The sequence below is a fragment of the Chroicocephalus ridibundus genome, chromosome 5 (genome assembly GCF_963924245.1).
Source record: "Chroicocephalus ridibundus chromosome 5, bChrRid1.1, whole genome shotgun sequence".
Classification (NCBI taxonomy): domain Eukaryota; kingdom Metazoa; phylum Chordata; class Aves; order Charadriiformes; family Laridae; genus Chroicocephalus; species Chroicocephalus ridibundus.
Window position 1 is genome coordinate 785616 of NC_086288.1, and position 17103 is coordinate 802718.

A 17103-nucleotide genomic window follows, 5' to 3' on the forward strand; every position below is an offset into this window, starting at 1 on the left:
CCGCTGCTCAGATCTTCAAAACGGGAGGAGACATCAGAGAATGCACTGGCTTTCTAGCTGATTTGTGCCATGCCACTGCACCAAGTGATTTCTGACCTTTTTTTTTTCCACATCAACATATTTTCCATGCCAACATATTTCATAACAGACCAAAATCTTTCTGCTATTTTGTATATATAATTAAGCACGAAAAAAAAAGAAGAAGCCTTTCATTACTACTACTGCCTCTGAGATGTAGAGCTGGGATATGACTCAATCCCAGAAAAAAGCAAAACCAAACCCAAAGCAGTTATCTCCTGGGGCTTTCTTAGCTTTTAGCTCATGATAAACATTTTGTCTGGTTTTAGTAACCGTGTCTAAAACAGACTCCATCAGGGTCAGCAGTATGAAACTAAGAAAAAGTATTTATTAAGATAGGAAGATTGCATAGCTACCTCTCTGTGTAAAATGATGTTTCTCACGGCTCCCACGGGACCAGAAGGAAAATAAACATGCAACAATGAGGCGATAAGAAGGGAAAAAGAATTAGAAGTGCTTATTGGGAAAACTTTCTCTCTGGCAGTGCTTTGTTCACACTGACTGAATTATTACAAAATAGAAAATAACCCTCACATACCCGAATAAGGACAAAAAAATTTTACTGCAGTAATTGCTGAACACTTGAGAGTCTGTATTACACAGACACAGATGTGTGTGTTTTAAATTAAGGTGAAGAATAATGAAGTGACACCTTAAAAAAGAGAAAAAGTTTTAATATGTAAAGAACATATTTCTAGAAAATTAGATTTTTTTTTTTTTTTGGTTTCTAACACTCAGCTTGGGTAATTAGAACGAAAATAGTTTGTCCACAAAGAGCAAGAGACATTTCCAAAACAACACTCACACAAAGAAAATTTTCCACTTCTGTTTTGCCTTAATAACTACTTTTTGTAAGGGATATTTAACATTTTTGCAGGAAGCTGTCTTATTCTCACGGGATTGATTTAAAAGCAGTTGATGTACTGTACAGACAAAAGAGTTACGAGTTACGAGTAGGGAGAGATGTAAGGAGAGAAATGCTTAAGAAACAGTAATCAAGGTAAAAGGCATTTGAACTGTTCAGCAAAGAGGATTAAATCATCACATTTTAAACTTCAAGCACTTGTGAAAGATGTTTCATTTTCAAGCAGTGTTCTCACCTAGAGCTTTCCTCCATAAATCTTCAAAGCATTTTGCAATGGAGTAAATAATCATTACCCTAGTTTTATAGATGGGAAAATTCGTCATATATGGAGGTGAAGTAGCATACTTAAAGCTGCCTTATCTGATTTTACAGATGGGAAACTTTATGTATACTGAGGTGAAGCAGCATGCTTAAGGCTGTCTACCAGCGAGGAGTCAGGAGGGGGACCCAGATTTCAAGCGCTCTGAAATAAAGCCACGAATACATTACTGGCCACAAGACAGGACTGACGCTGTCTTGACACTGAGAGTACAGTTACTATTGCATTAAAAAAAACCTCCGGAGGTTTGCTTTTGTGAAACTAACTGTGAGAGGAGTTTCAAGATGCGTATTATGTGCTGAATTAAGACAGTAAACGGAAAACTTTACATGCCATTATAGATCTGCCATTATGCAATTATTAGAAAAGGAAGAACGTATCAGCATTTTAGACCCCAGGCAATAAAAGGAAGGAAGAAGCAAGATGTACCAATATTGCAATGGAGACACACACAGCATGTGACTGGGCCTTTTTTGTTTTCTCTCCTGTTTTCATACAGTGAAAGTTCACTGTTGACTCCACAGTCATAAAAGCAGAAGCTGACCTTTATTGCTCTTTTATTTTTTTGATAAGGAAAGCTGAATATCTACTATCATTTCATGATTCATCAAGTTGAGGGTTTAGGAAAAAAACATTATATAGCAACCCTTCTCTCCCCCAGCACCCAGTAATGATAACTGATCTCCTGGCTTCGATGCAGCCTCTGCATTAAGATCCCGCATCTTCTCCACCTCTGTAGGGGATCTTGCCTAACTTTAGGATTCATACTTCTGATTTTCTGTTCTTTGTCACTGGATTTTTCTTCAAACCATCTACTGTTTCATGTCAACCAGAAAATAACTGTGCTTGTGGGTACTTTCAAGGTTTTAAAGTTTGTTTTCTGTTTTTTTTTCTTTTTTTTTAAGTAGTGCAAAGACGTTTCTGATCCGCTTGTCAGACTGTCAAGCATGCATTCCATTAAATAGGTTGTTTTCACTGCACACATTCCAGATGCAGAAGACCAAAGCATCCCTGCTCTGCCTGAACCAAACGAGAGGTTTCATTTCAGTATGGGAGAGCGAAGTTTACTTTGGGTTTCACACCCCGAGTGAAAGAAGTCTCACAGCTCTTCCTTTCTGGAAATTAATATATCTTCTAGAAATGTCAAAATGTGGTTCCACCCTGGTGAGGAATTAAATGAAAGTCAGCAGGCCTATTCATGTACTCAAAAGTATCACTCGGTTACCTGCTTAGAGGATCGGGCCCATTTTTTCAAGCGATCTGTCAAAATCGTCTCTATTATTCAACTTCTATACTTAATAAAAGGGAATCCTTAACACGAATCCTCCTCACAACATGCCGGCGTCTCACAGAAAAAGACTATTTGGGTGCCAAGTTTGCAATTAAATGGTTGTGGAACGTCATAAAGCAGATGTGGCGTGGCTCTTTGAGATTACTCACGAGAGACTGGCCAGTTCTGCGGCCACCTACGCGTTCGTGACCACAACTCAGTGTGCAATACTGATACACTTATTTGCTGGCAATGCCTAGTAGTTGACCTCAACGTCCTCTAGTATGTCAAGACAGAGATTAGTGGTGTTAATCCCAGTATAACGAGAGCGCTCACTTTGTCCAGCCTATAAATACCTCAAGCAATAATTCAGTCTCTTACTTTAAAAAGAACAAAAATACATGGGTGGGAATGGGGCTCCCCAAAACAAATAAAAACTAACCAGCTAACCTAAAAGCCAATCCTACCCTCTTGCAGTGACTTTTTACTGAGGACGAGCAAAATTTTATTACTCACTGGCACTAAATTTATGTGCTTTTAATCTAGCTGCATTTTTTCTCAAAGATATAACTAAAAGCGTATATCTAAGGAGCGCAGGCATATATCACTGTAAGGATGCCCTCATTAACGAAATGCCATTCCTCTCACAGTACTCTGTTCCTTTCATCTGCAGTCAAAATACCTTTCTCTTCTAAGGAAAACTGTGAATTAGAGCCTCTATATGCTGCTGAAATATTGATCTCCAGTTACTGAAAGGATGGCAACGACTACGGAAAGGGGGCTACTAATGCAAATAGCTGTATTGGTGCTCTCAATGCGTGACAAGTTCAGGAAAGAAATATTGTCATTTTGCCATCGACTAAGAGTACGGCAATATGATTAAGTCAAAACTAATTTGGTTATTGAAATGTTGCCCCAAAGGTTTAAGCTTCTGACTTCTCAAGAGGTTTTACTTAACCGATGGCTGTGATTGACGTCCATCCAAAACCTAGGTGTTCGGTGTGAAAGGCTGTGTTGTTACATTCCCACTGTAGGTGCCAAAAAGGCAGCTTCATTCATTCATACAACAGGAGATCCCATGTCAATTTTGTTTTTATTGTATGATTTCATTCAGTAGGGAGGAAAAATATGCACGAGTACCTCATTTGTATTTGCACAGGGGGAACTACCAAGGAGAACAGGCTTAGAAGGAAGCTACCTTTTCAACGACCCTAATCTCTCACCATTTTTGGATGACTAGAGTCACTGTTTAAGTACAAAAACTAGATGTTATTGGCATTTCAGACAGTTTTGAAATTCGGTTTCAGTCTGACTGTGAACTTGAATTATAAACTTGAAATAAATAATTTGGAAGTGTAGGGTGTTTCCCAAGTGGTGTTTCCAGGGCACTATGACAAATATAGCCTTAAATAGCTACGCTTGCTGTCTAGTAGCACGTGACAGTAACATACCTGACAGTCAGTTGGTCCCTGGCTGCTGTGGCTCCCAGCCTTTGTAATTGAGCTGGCAAACCTGAGACTGTGGAGCACAGGGTGTCTTGTGGCTCAGGAACCGTTTTTCAAATACAAATCTTATTTTCCTGAAAATTTCACAGGTGAAATGAGCTTGTGTTGGCAAACTCCCAGGGTCACTGTCACTGTCTCTGGGGAAGATGCCCACGGATGGTACATTGCACTGCGGTAAATGCACATTTTGTGTCTTCCTGTCCGGATCCCTCCTTTTACCGCTTCTTTTCAGTCGGTCAACACCTAATCCTTGGGTGGAGGTCCACCACGGTTAACTTACTTGTACCGTCAACAGTCATTTCACAGTTTTTACAGTTATTTTCCCTATGGGAAGTTCTTGACAGACCCCGGAGGGCCTACAGCCATCCGCCGGCCTGACCGGGGTGCCGTTCCCCCTCTCAGGGCCGTTTCCCCCCTCAGGCCGCTCCCGGGCCCGGCGAGGCGCCATCAAGCCGCGGGCTTCCCGCCCGCCGCGCGCGCCCCCTCAGGGAGGGCGCGAGGCCGCCACCGCCCCTAACGGCCGCGGAGCCCACGTGCTCGCCCAACCTCACTTCCGGCCGGGCGGCGGGCGGGGGGCGTGTAACGGTGAGGCCGGCGCGTGTGTGAGGGAGCGGGTTCCGCGCATGCGCCCTGGCCCCGCGGCCCCTCCCGCCGCCGCCCGCCTCGCTGGGGCTGTGGCGGGGCTGTGCCCGCCCCTCCTCCGCCTCCTCCTTCTCCTCCTCCCGGAGCGGCGTCGGGAGCCGGTGGTGGCGGGTGAGGAGACGCGGGGCGGGGGCTGTGGCCGGCATGTGAAGCGGGGCAGCCCCCTCCTCTGGGCAACGGCCGCCCCTCGCCTCAGGCTCGCCCGGCGGCTTTTTCTTCGGCCGCCCTGCCCGGCGCAGCGCGGGGCCGGGCAGCCGCCTGACGCCCGTCCGGCGGGCCCGGCGGGGCCCCCCTCGCCATGAAGAAGTTTTCTCGGATGCCCAAGTCCGAGGGGAGCGGCGGCGGCGGGACGGCGGGTGTCGGCTCCGCCGGCGGGGGCGGCGGGGCGAGCGGCGTCGCCTTGGGCAAGGTGTTGGCCGTCGGGCGCTACCAGGTCACCCCCGAGGAGCTGCTGGCGGAAGGTAACGGGGAGGGGGGGGCACACGCACCGGGCCGCGCTCGGTGCCGGTGGGACGGAGGGAGCGGCAGGGGCCGGGGGGGGCCGCTGCCCCGCGCCGGGACGGGCCCCGCCGCTCTACCGGCCCTGAGGGACGCTGTGAGCCGGCTGGAGGGGGTCTGGGGTTTTTGTGTGTCGGCCGGGGCTCCTTGGGTGGCTTACAGAGTTTCCTGACGTATTGTCGCGACTAGAGCGATACGAGATGGCTGGGGGGGCGTCGCTGGGTCGGGTCCCTTGGGGCTGGCGACGGCGTGGCCGGGAACCGGCGTCTCAGAATGGGGCCATTTAATCCTTTCGTGGGTTTTGTCAGCAACAGCAACAAAAAAACTCTCCAGAAAATAAAAAGCATGATATGCTTTGCTGGAATGCAGTGGATTTGTGGCAGGGTCACGAGTGGAGTTGCGGTGCGAGGAACTTCTGCCGTGAAGAACCCCTGTCCTCCCCTTGCTGCAGGCTCCTGGCTGCCACTTCTCGTCCTGAACTCACGCCTGATGTCGTTGGATCTCCACTGAGTCTCAGAGGAGGGTGGCCCGAATTCAGATTATCATAAAATTGGTCAGACTTCAGTAGTTGTACGACTTCATTAAAGGCTGGCGTGGGGCACCCTGAAAACAGCCATATTTGACTTTTACTCTGTGTGTGTGGAGGAAACAGCGCGGTGTTCAACTCTCTGATCTGCTGTTGCCGAGTGTAAAGTATAAATCACTTCCTAGGGCACTGAGCACAGGGCTAGTCCTGTATACTCTAGTTACTGAATTTCACAGTGCTACAACACGCTGGTTTGCATGTTGTGGGTAAGATAATTTATCGTTGTCACTTTAATGTCTGTGTATTGCTTAGACTAGTTTATGCATAAATGTGATAGTATACTTTTATGGCTTATGTGCATTTCTTGATGAAGATTTAGGATGCGGTTTTACGAAGTGCATACAGATACTGTTACTACTTAAAATAGAAATGTATAGATGGTACTTAAATTCTCATTGCTATCTGGAAAAAGTTTTAGTAGTGTAGTGGAATTGGTACTTAATATTTAGAATGCAATTTTTGTCTTTGGCTTATGAAAATGAGGTCAGGGCTCAGCCAACTGCATACCTGGTTGCCTAAAATATGAGTGGTCCGTGCTGAGGGCGCCTTCTAAGTGATTGTGGTCTGACAGAAGGCCCTTTCTCTGCAGGGCTGGTTGCAGGATAGAGACTTCTTAAAAAAAATTATGGAAATAGGCTCCTGAACAAATTGAGGAGGTAACACAAAACCCATATACATAGTGGAAAGGAGAAAAATTGCATGGTGCTTGTTTTAGTTTAGCATATTATTAAAAGTTTTCCCATAATGTGCTCTTTTAAGAGTCACTGTAGATCACTGGGTTTTTTTTCTTCTTTTTGTAGCTTGCAGAAACAAACTCATAGCCCTTAAGGGCTTGGGGGCAGCGGGAAGTCCAAATTTTAACAGTTCAGTGTTGTGTGAATTGGATTCCTTCCTTTTGAGGCTAAAATAGAAAGTTTGCTACAGCTTTTATGTGGTCTCTTAGATATGGATTCCTAGGACTGGAGCTGATAAGAGTCAGTAAATCTGAGGCATCTTGGGAAAAGTCTTCAAAGCCAACAGCAGAACTCTTTGGTAGGGAGGACCCAAAAAGGCTGAGAGGAGAAGAAAACAACAGGTGGCATAACTACGTGGTTGAGGTGGTCGGGAGAGAAGCGAGGAGCCGGGGAACCATACTCGCATAAGGCCTCTGTTGCTGGGAAGCAGCTGGGTTAACAGCGTGTGTGTGGGGAGCAGATGTGTGCCCTGTGGTGACTGGTGGTGGGGTCGCTGTGACCAAGCGTTCAGCTGGCACGCCGGTACTCCGAGCTGACCACAATAGTTTAGGAATGAGTAAGTTGCTTTTTATCTAGGAATTACTTCTTGACAGTTGGGTTTTCCCTTGACTTAGTAACAATTAATAATAAGTAATGGTATGTTATTGATGTTGCATTAATCATATTGCAATCTATTGTTAATACTTAACACTTTATAAATCCCTTGCTTAATAATCCTCCTGCTTGGGGAGTTGGGGAGAATGGACTTCTTTTTTCTCCTAGTCCCTTTGTATAAGGCATTTCCTCATTTAATTTTTTGAAACCCAGTTTTACTGAGGGTCTTAGGCTTGTCGAGTAGTTCCTGTTAGTGCTGATGAAATAGCATTTACAAGTTACTTTAAGAGGCTCATATCAGAGTTTTAGGTTGTGTAACACGAAGCATTGTTAGTGAGTTAATGAATGTAATGAACTTAACCGGAAACCTATTTCAGCATGGATATGTAATGTTCTGTTAGCGGTGGTGTAAGGATAAGCTTTTTTATTAGCTATTAGAATTAATAGCGTTATACATCTGTCAGATTCAAACTGTTTGAACACACCACACTCCCCATACACCCCTACCAAATTTAGCATCTTAGGAAGCTGGCTCTAGGTTTTGCAGAGGACTTAGGCTCTCAGTAACAGCAACGAGCGGCAGTAGTGATGCCGAAAGGCTCAAGTGGTAACACCTTGTTAGTCTGCAGTAAATGAATCTGTGGTAGACTTCCCATGCTGATACAGGTGATAGAGCGCTTTTCTGCAGTCTTTGACAGTATTGTTTTATTGCAGTGTTTTAAAGGCAAAATTATGTAGCATTATACTCTAGTTCTTTTAGAGAAATCTATATAATGCTATCTAAAGGAGCTGCATCCTCTTATAGTGAAGCAGGTATAAAGGTTGAAGTGCTGTAGTTAGGAGGCTGTTAGATGGGGTTCTTTTGTTTTAAACACACCTCTCTCCTGCTGATATCTTAACCTTCGTAACGCAATGGTCAGGATGTTGCTGGATAGAGGTGTTTGTTCGTAAGGTTTATTTCTTAGAGGTGGGGAAAGAAACAATCAATTTGGGTTGAGGTTTGATGTAGAAAATGAGTTCTTATCCATTTTGAGGGAATGGTAGAAATATGTGGGATAATGACTGATACAGGCAGAGTGAAGGCCTTCTCTCTCTATCTTTTTGCTGAACAAGAGTATGTGCAATGCAGCTAAAGATTGAAAATTAAAGCTGACCAAAATATGGAGAATTCTGTCTTTTCAAAGTTACAGATGGTGCACGGGGAAGTTAGTTATGGTGACTCCAATATAGAAAAAGACTTTTTAGTTCAGCAATTGTAGCAAACTGGATGTGACAAAGTATGAAACATCCTTTTAAATTCATCTCGGATGTCAGTGCAAAACAGTTAGTTTTGTGAGGAATGAAAAGGAAAGTAAAAATCATCAACTTCCCCAAAAATTTTTGGTTGATGTAAGGAGGAGGTAGAAAGTTGTGGGTTGACATGGGGATAATATTACTTGATTGTTTGTGTTGACTTAAACAGAAAGGAGTTATTGAAGTGTAAGAACCGCAGTGAAACTTAATTTTTCTGAAGACTGTAAGGGTAGGCATTAGAAGATATTCTGTTGTCTTGATCACTTGATGGGTCTTGGGGATGTTTAAACCAAATGAACAAAGACTTTTCCATGTTCGAAGTTACCAGACCAGACAGAAGTAGGCATGCAAAGTGTTGTGTTGAAATTTAATATGAGAGTATGTTTTTAATGAGTGCAGATAAAGCAAGCAGAGACAGTTATGGATGTTTTAAAAAAACCCAAGCAAACAATGAATCAACAAAAAAAAGAGACTGTAGATGAAATGCGCAGTAGATTCTCAAGCTTCGCTCCCAAGCATCACTGGCTTGGCTTGTAAGCTCATTTTTGAGCGTGGAAAGATGATCATCATACTGTTTCCTATCCAGAGTTGGTTAATGGAATCATGGGGCATATGCTGTTGCTTCTTATTTAAAAAAAAAAAAAAACAAAACACAACACCTAAAAAATCCAACAACTGAACAAAAAATACCCTGAAACCCCAGCACAACAAAGAAAACTGTGTAGTGTTTTTTCCCCTCCTGTGGTACGCGTGTCCTTTATGTTTTGATCAGGTGCTTAAAGTACTATGGTTTCAAGGGGTTCTTCAGGCTGGTGTTCTTCTGTTGTCCAGGACTATTGGTACCATATCTGGACACTTGCTGATTTCTTAATTAGACTTAGCCCAACAGAGAAATGGGGTAACTCCATGGCAGGCAGTAGTCTCCTCGGTTTGTCCCCATCCCGACCTTCCACCTCACTTGAAGGGAACAGCCTATAGAGCCGTTGGTCCCATTGGAAGTGCTCCACCAAAGAGGCAGAAATCCATACCTCCTCTTCTTCATTAAGCTAGGAATGCTTCAGAAAAATGAGCCGGGACTTTGGTCCCCTACAAAATGAAGAGAGGTGACTGAATGTAAAGCTTAGATCATCTGGGGTTTATACTCCTCAGAAAAGTTAAGGGGGTTGGAGCTTGCATGTTATAATGGGGTAGTCTTGCTTCATGATAAAAGCATGATGTGGCTATCAGGTAGTTGTACACTTATATATTCTGCCAGTGCTGCTAGATTTGGAGTCATCTTCAGCAAAGAAGCTTGAAGGAAAAGAAGTAGTATCCTAGAAACAAGCATGAGGTTTTGTTGTTTTCTTTTTTTCCCTGTTGTTTTGTTTTTTTGTCACATACTGGGAAAGCTAATCTGGCTGTGGGTGAGCTTTACTGAACTGGATTTCACAGGATTATCCAATACTTACTGTTTGCCTATGATACAGATGTTAACCCGTTACACATGAGGAATGTCTTAGTGTGCTGTGAATATAGCACAAGAGGGTGATGATCTTGCCCCTGAAAACTTTGGGTTTTTGTGAAGGACTACGCTGACTGTATCGGGAGGAAGCAAAACTCTCTCATCGTTAATTCAGTACAGTTTTTTCTATTTTAACCCTCCTACCAGCCAAGTGCATTATTTAAGAAAGTGGAGGTGCGATGTTAGACACTTAGAGGGAAGAAACTGGGTAACATCCTGTACAGCTTGCTCCCAGACTGGATGTAAAATAGTGGTGGGTAGTGTCACTGTGTTTAGAAAAGGCAATAGGCTGCTCTTTCCCTTTTCGTTGTCCTCAAACTTCGTATAGGAGGGATTGAACCTGACACATTACTACTCTTGTGCTGTGACTTTCTCTATTTCCTTTGCCCTAGTATACGTGGAAGAAAGTTCTGTGGTAGCAGTTATGCTGTACTTTTCAATTGTTCTAGCTGATAAAATGGTGAGTTTGGAGATGTGTGGTGTTGGGCCTTCCGGTGCTGTACCTTAGGAAGCTGTTGTTATTCTAAGTGACCTTACATTTCAGATTACAGAGACAGGGAAAAAGCCACTCAGGTGGTGATTGCTTTTAAGTTAATTATTTAATGTTTGTATAACACAGAATGTTTGCTTAATTTATTTAATGTTATGGTTTAAGCATACTTTTTTGAGAAGGACCTCTCAAGAGGGTGGACAGTTGAAAACCTCAAGTCTTCCCTTTATAAAATTAGAAATTCTTTCTCCATTATTTTATAATCTGTCTCACACTGCAACCTCTTAGAGTCATTACTGACACACTAGTGAAGGAATCGGCTTCTTGCAAGCTCTACCGTCCTACTTAAATTGAGCGTGCAGTCTCGGCAAGTACTTGATGACATTCATTATTCAATTGGTCTTTTATTTTCATAGTGTTCCAGTCAAGGCCTAAGAAAACTAGAGCCTTAATGGAAAGGAATCTAAGGCCTGTTTTGTGAGATCTGGTGCTGTGTGTTTGTAGATTGTCACGCTTTTTAATTTATAGAGCAAGTGTGTTTTCCTGGAGGTTTTTATTCAATTAATTGTCTAAGGGAAGAAGGGGAATCTTAAAGTTTGACCAACATCGCAGCTGTGGTAATGGCTGAATTGCTTATTGTTCAGAAAGAAGGCATGCTAAGTTTTTCAAAATCAGTCCTAACATCAGGATAGTCTTGAAAGATTTTTTGGGGTCTGTGGTTTTGGTTTTGTTGTTTGTTTGTGTTTGTTTTTTTTTTTTGCCTTATGTGTTTTAGCGGTAGTAGTTCAATTAGTAATTCAAATAGATGAACTTTCTGATGGGCATAAGATTCTTCTTGGCCTTCTAGGATGCTTTATTGAGCCTTATTTCAATTAACCTTTCATACCCTGATTTTTTGGGCCTTTAAAGTAAGTTTTCTTGGGGATTTGCAACTCTAGCAGCCGCTATAAATCGTTAAGCGTGCTGCTGTACAGTATACGCTGCTTTCCCTCTTGTGAAGATGTGGCTTGTTTGTTGAGCTTTTTTCTGAAGAGGCACATAGGAGGCATTGCCATTGTAATGGATCTGTTAACTTTACTCCTTCAAAGCACTTAAATGTGGTGTGGCCTGACTTTTGAACTCGGGGATTCTGGTTGTGCAGTGGCAGGTGTTATGAATACAGGTGATGCAGGGTCACCTCTGCCATGACTTCGTGGCATGGCAGTCTCTTCATACACGGCAAGTTGACATGTTCATTATTGGTTTTCTTCGTTAGTTGAGTGGTTATGTAGCATGTGACTTTCCGCTCCTTGCAGTATTTGCTGTTTTATTTTCAGCGGGAATATAGTTCAGTTGTTCGGATGGATTACGAGCTGGATGGCTGTCTGGAAAGCTAACTTGTGGAATTGGAGTTGGGACTGGTCATGTTGATTTTTTTTTTTTTTTTTTTTTTTTCCTCAGAGTGTAATATAAATGAATCTGCATTCACACAAGACTGTAAAGGTCATGCCTCTTAATGGGTCTCAAACGGTTTTGCTTTGATAATATTTGAGTAGCAGAAATGGTTTGTTCAAGTTTAAAAGATAAAGGGAGAAAAAACCAGCGTGAGAACTTGAAACTTTGTGATTCTCGTTTTGGCTAAGAGCACAGTAATTTGCGCACAGCTCTCAGGCAACCCCAAGAATAGGCACGCCTGCCTTACCTCAAGCGTTAGCTTCAGAGTGGCAGGTGGCGAGATGCTGAACTGAGTTTTGATCTCTGGGTAATGTGTTGTAGTGCTGGGGACTGATCTTGAGGCTTTTCAAGCCTAATGAAGGCAGCTAACATCTTGAAACAAGAGCATTGCTCTGGCTGTTATAGGACGTAGCTGTGTTCTGTGTAATGAAAAAGAAAGCAAACCAGGAAGTAGTTTGGGTATTTGCATTTGATCCTAGTCTTACATCAATATACAGGTAAAAATAGCTTTTCATGTAACATAGCACGCAAAATGAATGCTTTAACTTCAGTTCTGTTAGTCAGATAACTAGTGTTCTGACTGAACTTTGTTGGTACTTCGGGAGAATAGTCCTTGTCACTGTACCCTCCAGAGCTATGTGTGCCTCTTAAAACGATGGAGAAATGACCAGGTTAGGAAATATCTGTAGGCTGGAAGAGGTGTCTGTTGTTCAGCTAAGACCAAGTTTGCTCCTACGGACACAGGATCTAATGCTCTTTGATTGTCAAGCTAGGAGCCTTTGCATCCCTCAAGGATGCCCCTTTCTGCATCGCAAGGTATGTGAACGTGTATATTATGCCTCTGTTAACTGCACTAGTCGTTCCGTTCTTTTTCAAGAATGCTATCAATTTAACTTCCATGTGCCCAGAAGTAGTTAAATACTGAAGCAAGTACTTTGGAATCTAGTAATGCTGATTTAATTTCTTGGGGATAGTGGCCAAGAGTTGGATGATTATATAGCAGAAGCAATTTGATTTGTAGCAGTATCATGTTATGATGCACAAACTCAAGCCATCTTCCCTTTGCCAAATTTTAATGAAAGGCAGATGTAACAAATGTATGAATGTATGTGCCATCTACTTTTTTTCTTGCGGGTGTGTTTTGATGAAGTATGCTAATGTTACAGTAGTCATACAAGGGGATGTGCGCATGCAGGTGTTTTTGCTATGAAACTCCTGGACACCCTCACCCTTTACACTTTACCAAAGGGTAAAGTAAGGCAGCATGTAATAATAGAGGATATATTAGCTTTGTCTGTGAAAGAGACTTGGCCTGGCTTTAAAGGAAGCTCTGCAGGATCTTATTTCGTGTGTGTTTGTGTCTTGTTGGTTCACCTGACAGTTTATTTTTTTTTTTATTAGATCTCAGTTATTTTGCATGTCAATGTAGAAAAGAAAAACTTTCTTAGCTAATAAAAGTAGAATTCATTTTCAGACAGGTGCTAACTAGAAACCAGTGATTCTGGGAAGCGTGTGTTTATTTCTCTGGGCTGTTGTTAGTACAATAGTAGAGTTGTCAGTCATTAACTACAGTGTTACCCATATGGAAGTATTTGTACACTTCTTCTGCGCATGAAGAACTGAAGTTAAGGCCAGAGATGGGACTCGGTCTCTACGGAGCAGTGTAATTACAGGCTTACTTTGCTTTCGCATCTGGGAAGAATGAGCATGCTTTAATATATACATGTTAACTGTGTGGACTTAGACATCTTTCTGGCTGTAGATGTTGGTTTGTTTTCGCTGTAAATGTGCGTACGCGTGCTGTTTGATGAATGTCTTCTTGCTAAATAGATTTCTCCTTGGGTGCAGAGGAGAAATGTTTGAGGTTGTGCTGCTTGTCTCTGTTTTGGTTCACAGTGTTCTCTTTAAGTCTTCATTCTCTAAACTGTTGAATTTCTTAACCTTGGGCTATATTTTCCTTGTTGTGGCTATTTTTTGCCTGTGTAATAGTCTAGATAAGTAGGTTACCATAGTCGAGTGAGTTGCTGTTTGTAAGCAGAGCTGTGTTAACTGACACTATGAATGCTCTATGCCTGCCAAAATGCGGAATGTAAGAGTGTCAGATGTGATTCTGGTAAACAAATTTTATTCTGCATTTGGGAGTAACCAGGAACACAGACGTGGTCTGTCACCTAATTGTAACTTGATTGTTTGAGATGCTGTCCTTTTCTGCAGAAATTGTTAGTTTTGCAACAATCTGTTTTGGAATGGAATTTTTTCATCGTGTGTTTTGTATAGGTTTGGCTTAGAATACTTATATGTAATACTATTAATATACTGAGTGAACAGCTGTTTCCTGGAATGTTTGGAATACTTGCCTATTTCTAATACCTTAAGCGGAAAGCACCAGGCTGATTTGCAGATCCCAGTGATGCTAAGCAGCAGTTCACTGAAGCAAGTCACGTCATCTCTAGTCTGTCGATGTCTGCAGTAGAGATGGCTTGTCCTGTATTGTTCTCTCCAGCTTAAGAAGTTAGCCCGTGAACGTGAAACCCCTGTTCCCTTGAAGGACTAAGTTCCGTTTTTTCTCCTCATGGTTGTCTAGCTGCTGACAAAAAAGGAAGGTAAATCCGTCTTCTGCTTTCTTGATTGTCTAGGGAATGGATTTCAGTCTCTTGAGTGTTAGTCTACCGGTTAAGAAGGTAGGAACCTTTCCCTTCCTTTCCTCTGATTCACGCGTTCCTTGCTCATGCTTGTCTAGGTTAGTTAGTTTTTACTAGTAGCAGTGGGATGTCTTGGGTATGGGTGGGGTCAGTTGTGAAACTGGGTCTCTGAACAGAAGCAGGGAGGAGGAAAATGCACAGAAAGTACAGGTTAACAACTTGAAATAAAAAAATTACTTGATCCTGGGGGTCTGTTTTAGTTAAGTAGGGAATATTGCTTTTGGTTTGTGTTGCAAAAGACTCTTTACTGTGTTCATGTTGCTCAAGAACAAAGGAGCAGATGTTACAAAACATTAAGTCCGTGTTTGGAGCTGAAAACTAACTTGCAGTGTTCTCACCATGAAGGTTATGATAGTCGCTTCTTGGCCTCGGTTTGCCTTAGGTTTACCTTGCTGCTTCTAGTGCAAACGCTAAAAGTACTGAAGAATACTGACTCATGTGAGAGTGAACATTCTCTCAGCATATGTTGTCGTGCTCTTCAAGAGATGTCAAAGCGGGTATTGATCTGAAGAACAACGCATCCCCTTAGGGCGAGTCATTATCCTACAGATGGAGAAACACAGCAAGATGAAGGGATTTGCCCCAAGTCATGCAACAAGTCTGTACAAGAGACATGGGTAGAGTTTGGAACGTCCTGGCCGTGTGATGGTTTCTTCTTCATTGTTTCTGTAATATGTTGTGCCTTCATTGCCATATACAAAACTATGAAAGGAGTTCTGGTATTCGAGGACTTAAGGAAATTTTTGTTTGGAATAATGTATATGTTGGGGTTCCTTCCGAACTTGCAAGTTGGTTTAATGGATGAATTTATTCCTGTGGTGCCTTGAAACTTTAACGTGCAAGTCTCCTAGAGATATGTACTTCTGTGGTCCAGTTCTTGGTTTAATCCTTTTTCTGTTTACTGCCTTGTTTTACTTCTCTCTTTTTTTTTTTTTGTTTGTTGTTTGGACTGTGATGTCTGCCTGTGCACCTTATCTTTCAGTATCAGTTCTAACGAGTTATTCTTGCAGCATTTTGCTGCTTTTATTATAAAACAAAAACTAGTTTTAAAAGTCAGCAATTAATATGATGTGTTCTTAATTTCTTTTGCAGTTCCTGTAGGCTGAAAAGCTGAATGTGCGTTTATTTGAAAAGATTGTTGCTAAACAATTTTTTCTTTTTTGTTTTGGATAGTTACTAAATTACTTTCATCCATTCTCTGCCCAGCCTGTATTTGTGTTTGGGATTACCCTGACCCACGGGGCAGATGAGAGAGAGTAAAGAGACAGTGAAGAAGATGAGGTGAGATAAAGAAAATCCTTATACTGATCACCTCAAATATTCATGTTGGATATTCTTAACTAATTCCAGCCAGTTAATGCAGTTTTGATCATGCTCATGTACAAAAAATGGTCAATGAGTTCACTGGTGATGACATTCAAATGTGGAGATGAGACTATGTAGGCTCTTTCTAGCAGTGAAGAGAGAACCATTTCCTTTTGCTAATTTAGTCTGCGTATGATGCCTTAGAGAAATAGCAAACCAGAAAATCTTCCTGTGACATCTGCCTTAGTCTGAAATGCTTTTAGCATTATGAATTGCTTGGTTTATCTCTGCATGGCCTGGTGACTCTTTTGTTTCTGTTGCAACGAAAGGTGGCACTTCTCCAAGCTGCTGTAGAACTAGCCGTTTTGCTGAAGCTGGGAACCTTATGCTTTGCCTTGTTTGTGTGCCATGGTAGCTTTGCGGTATTCACTGGGCGAGTTATTCATGTGTGAGGTTATAGATCCATTCTGTGACTTGCTCTGCTTTGGATTCTTATGCTTGCGTATTTAAATCACAGTTAAAATAGTGATTTTAAGGAAAATGAAAGACATACTACAGAGCAAATAAGAGGTAATTAAAGAGAAGCTTTGTGTGATTTGTCTTTTTTTAATTGGGTGGTAAGCGTTTAGTATGAAAATGGAGTTTAGTTCCAAAAAAGGTGCAGTGGTTGCATATTAGGTGTGTAATGTATCTGTACCCGCTGATTTAACCGTTCTGTAACTGTATTTAATTTTAACACTTGCTTATTATATTGGAGTTCAAATCAAGTTTGGTTTTTTAAGTAGTGTTGTGTGTGTTAAAGCTTAGCAAATGACATTTGAAATCAATCTATAAAATGAATCGAATGCATGGCTTCTATTGATCGTAGACTTAGTGTTGTAGAATGAGTAACTTCATTTTCCTGTCTACTCTGTATTCACAGATAATGTCGTAGTCCTGCTTTTCAAACTTCCTCTGTTTTCGGTTCAGAGTAAACTACAGACAGTCGAGTTCAGTGAACAAACAGAAAGTCGGGAGGGATGGGGAAAAGACCTTTTCCACGTGTTGAAGATAGAGTTGCTGTTTCAGGGTTTTTTGGTGTGTGTTGTCGTTTTGTTTGGCTTTTTTCTTTTTTTTTTTTTTTAAGCTGTGCTAGCAGATGCTCATCTTGCCAATGTCTTGGTCAAGTTGAGAAGGTTTCTTGTGAAAAGTTGTGCAGGAAGCACATCCTGCCTGCAGGCATCGCCTTGATTATACCTCAAGCAACACGTGATGTCTAGCGTGCTAAAGTTTGAGAGACGAGAGTTT

At 42.1% G+C, this 17103-nt stretch overlaps 1 protein-coding gene across 3 annotated transcripts in view; it reads left to right on the forward strand.

The window, feature by feature from the left end:
- The first annotated feature begins 4674 nt into the window (after positions 1 to 4674).
- Positions 4675 to 17103, forward strand: part of BMP2K (BMP2 inducible kinase) — a 58049-nt gene continuing 45620 nt past the window's right edge. For all 3 annotated transcript variants that reach the window (XM_063335775.1, XM_063335777.1, XM_063335776.1), the window contains exon 1: positions 4675 to 5140. In XM_063335775.1, the coding sequence (XP_063191845.1) occupies positions 4978 to 5140 (163 nt within the window). In that variant the 5' untranslated portion in view covers positions 4675 to 4977. The remainder of the gene's footprint in view (positions 5141 to 17103) is intronic.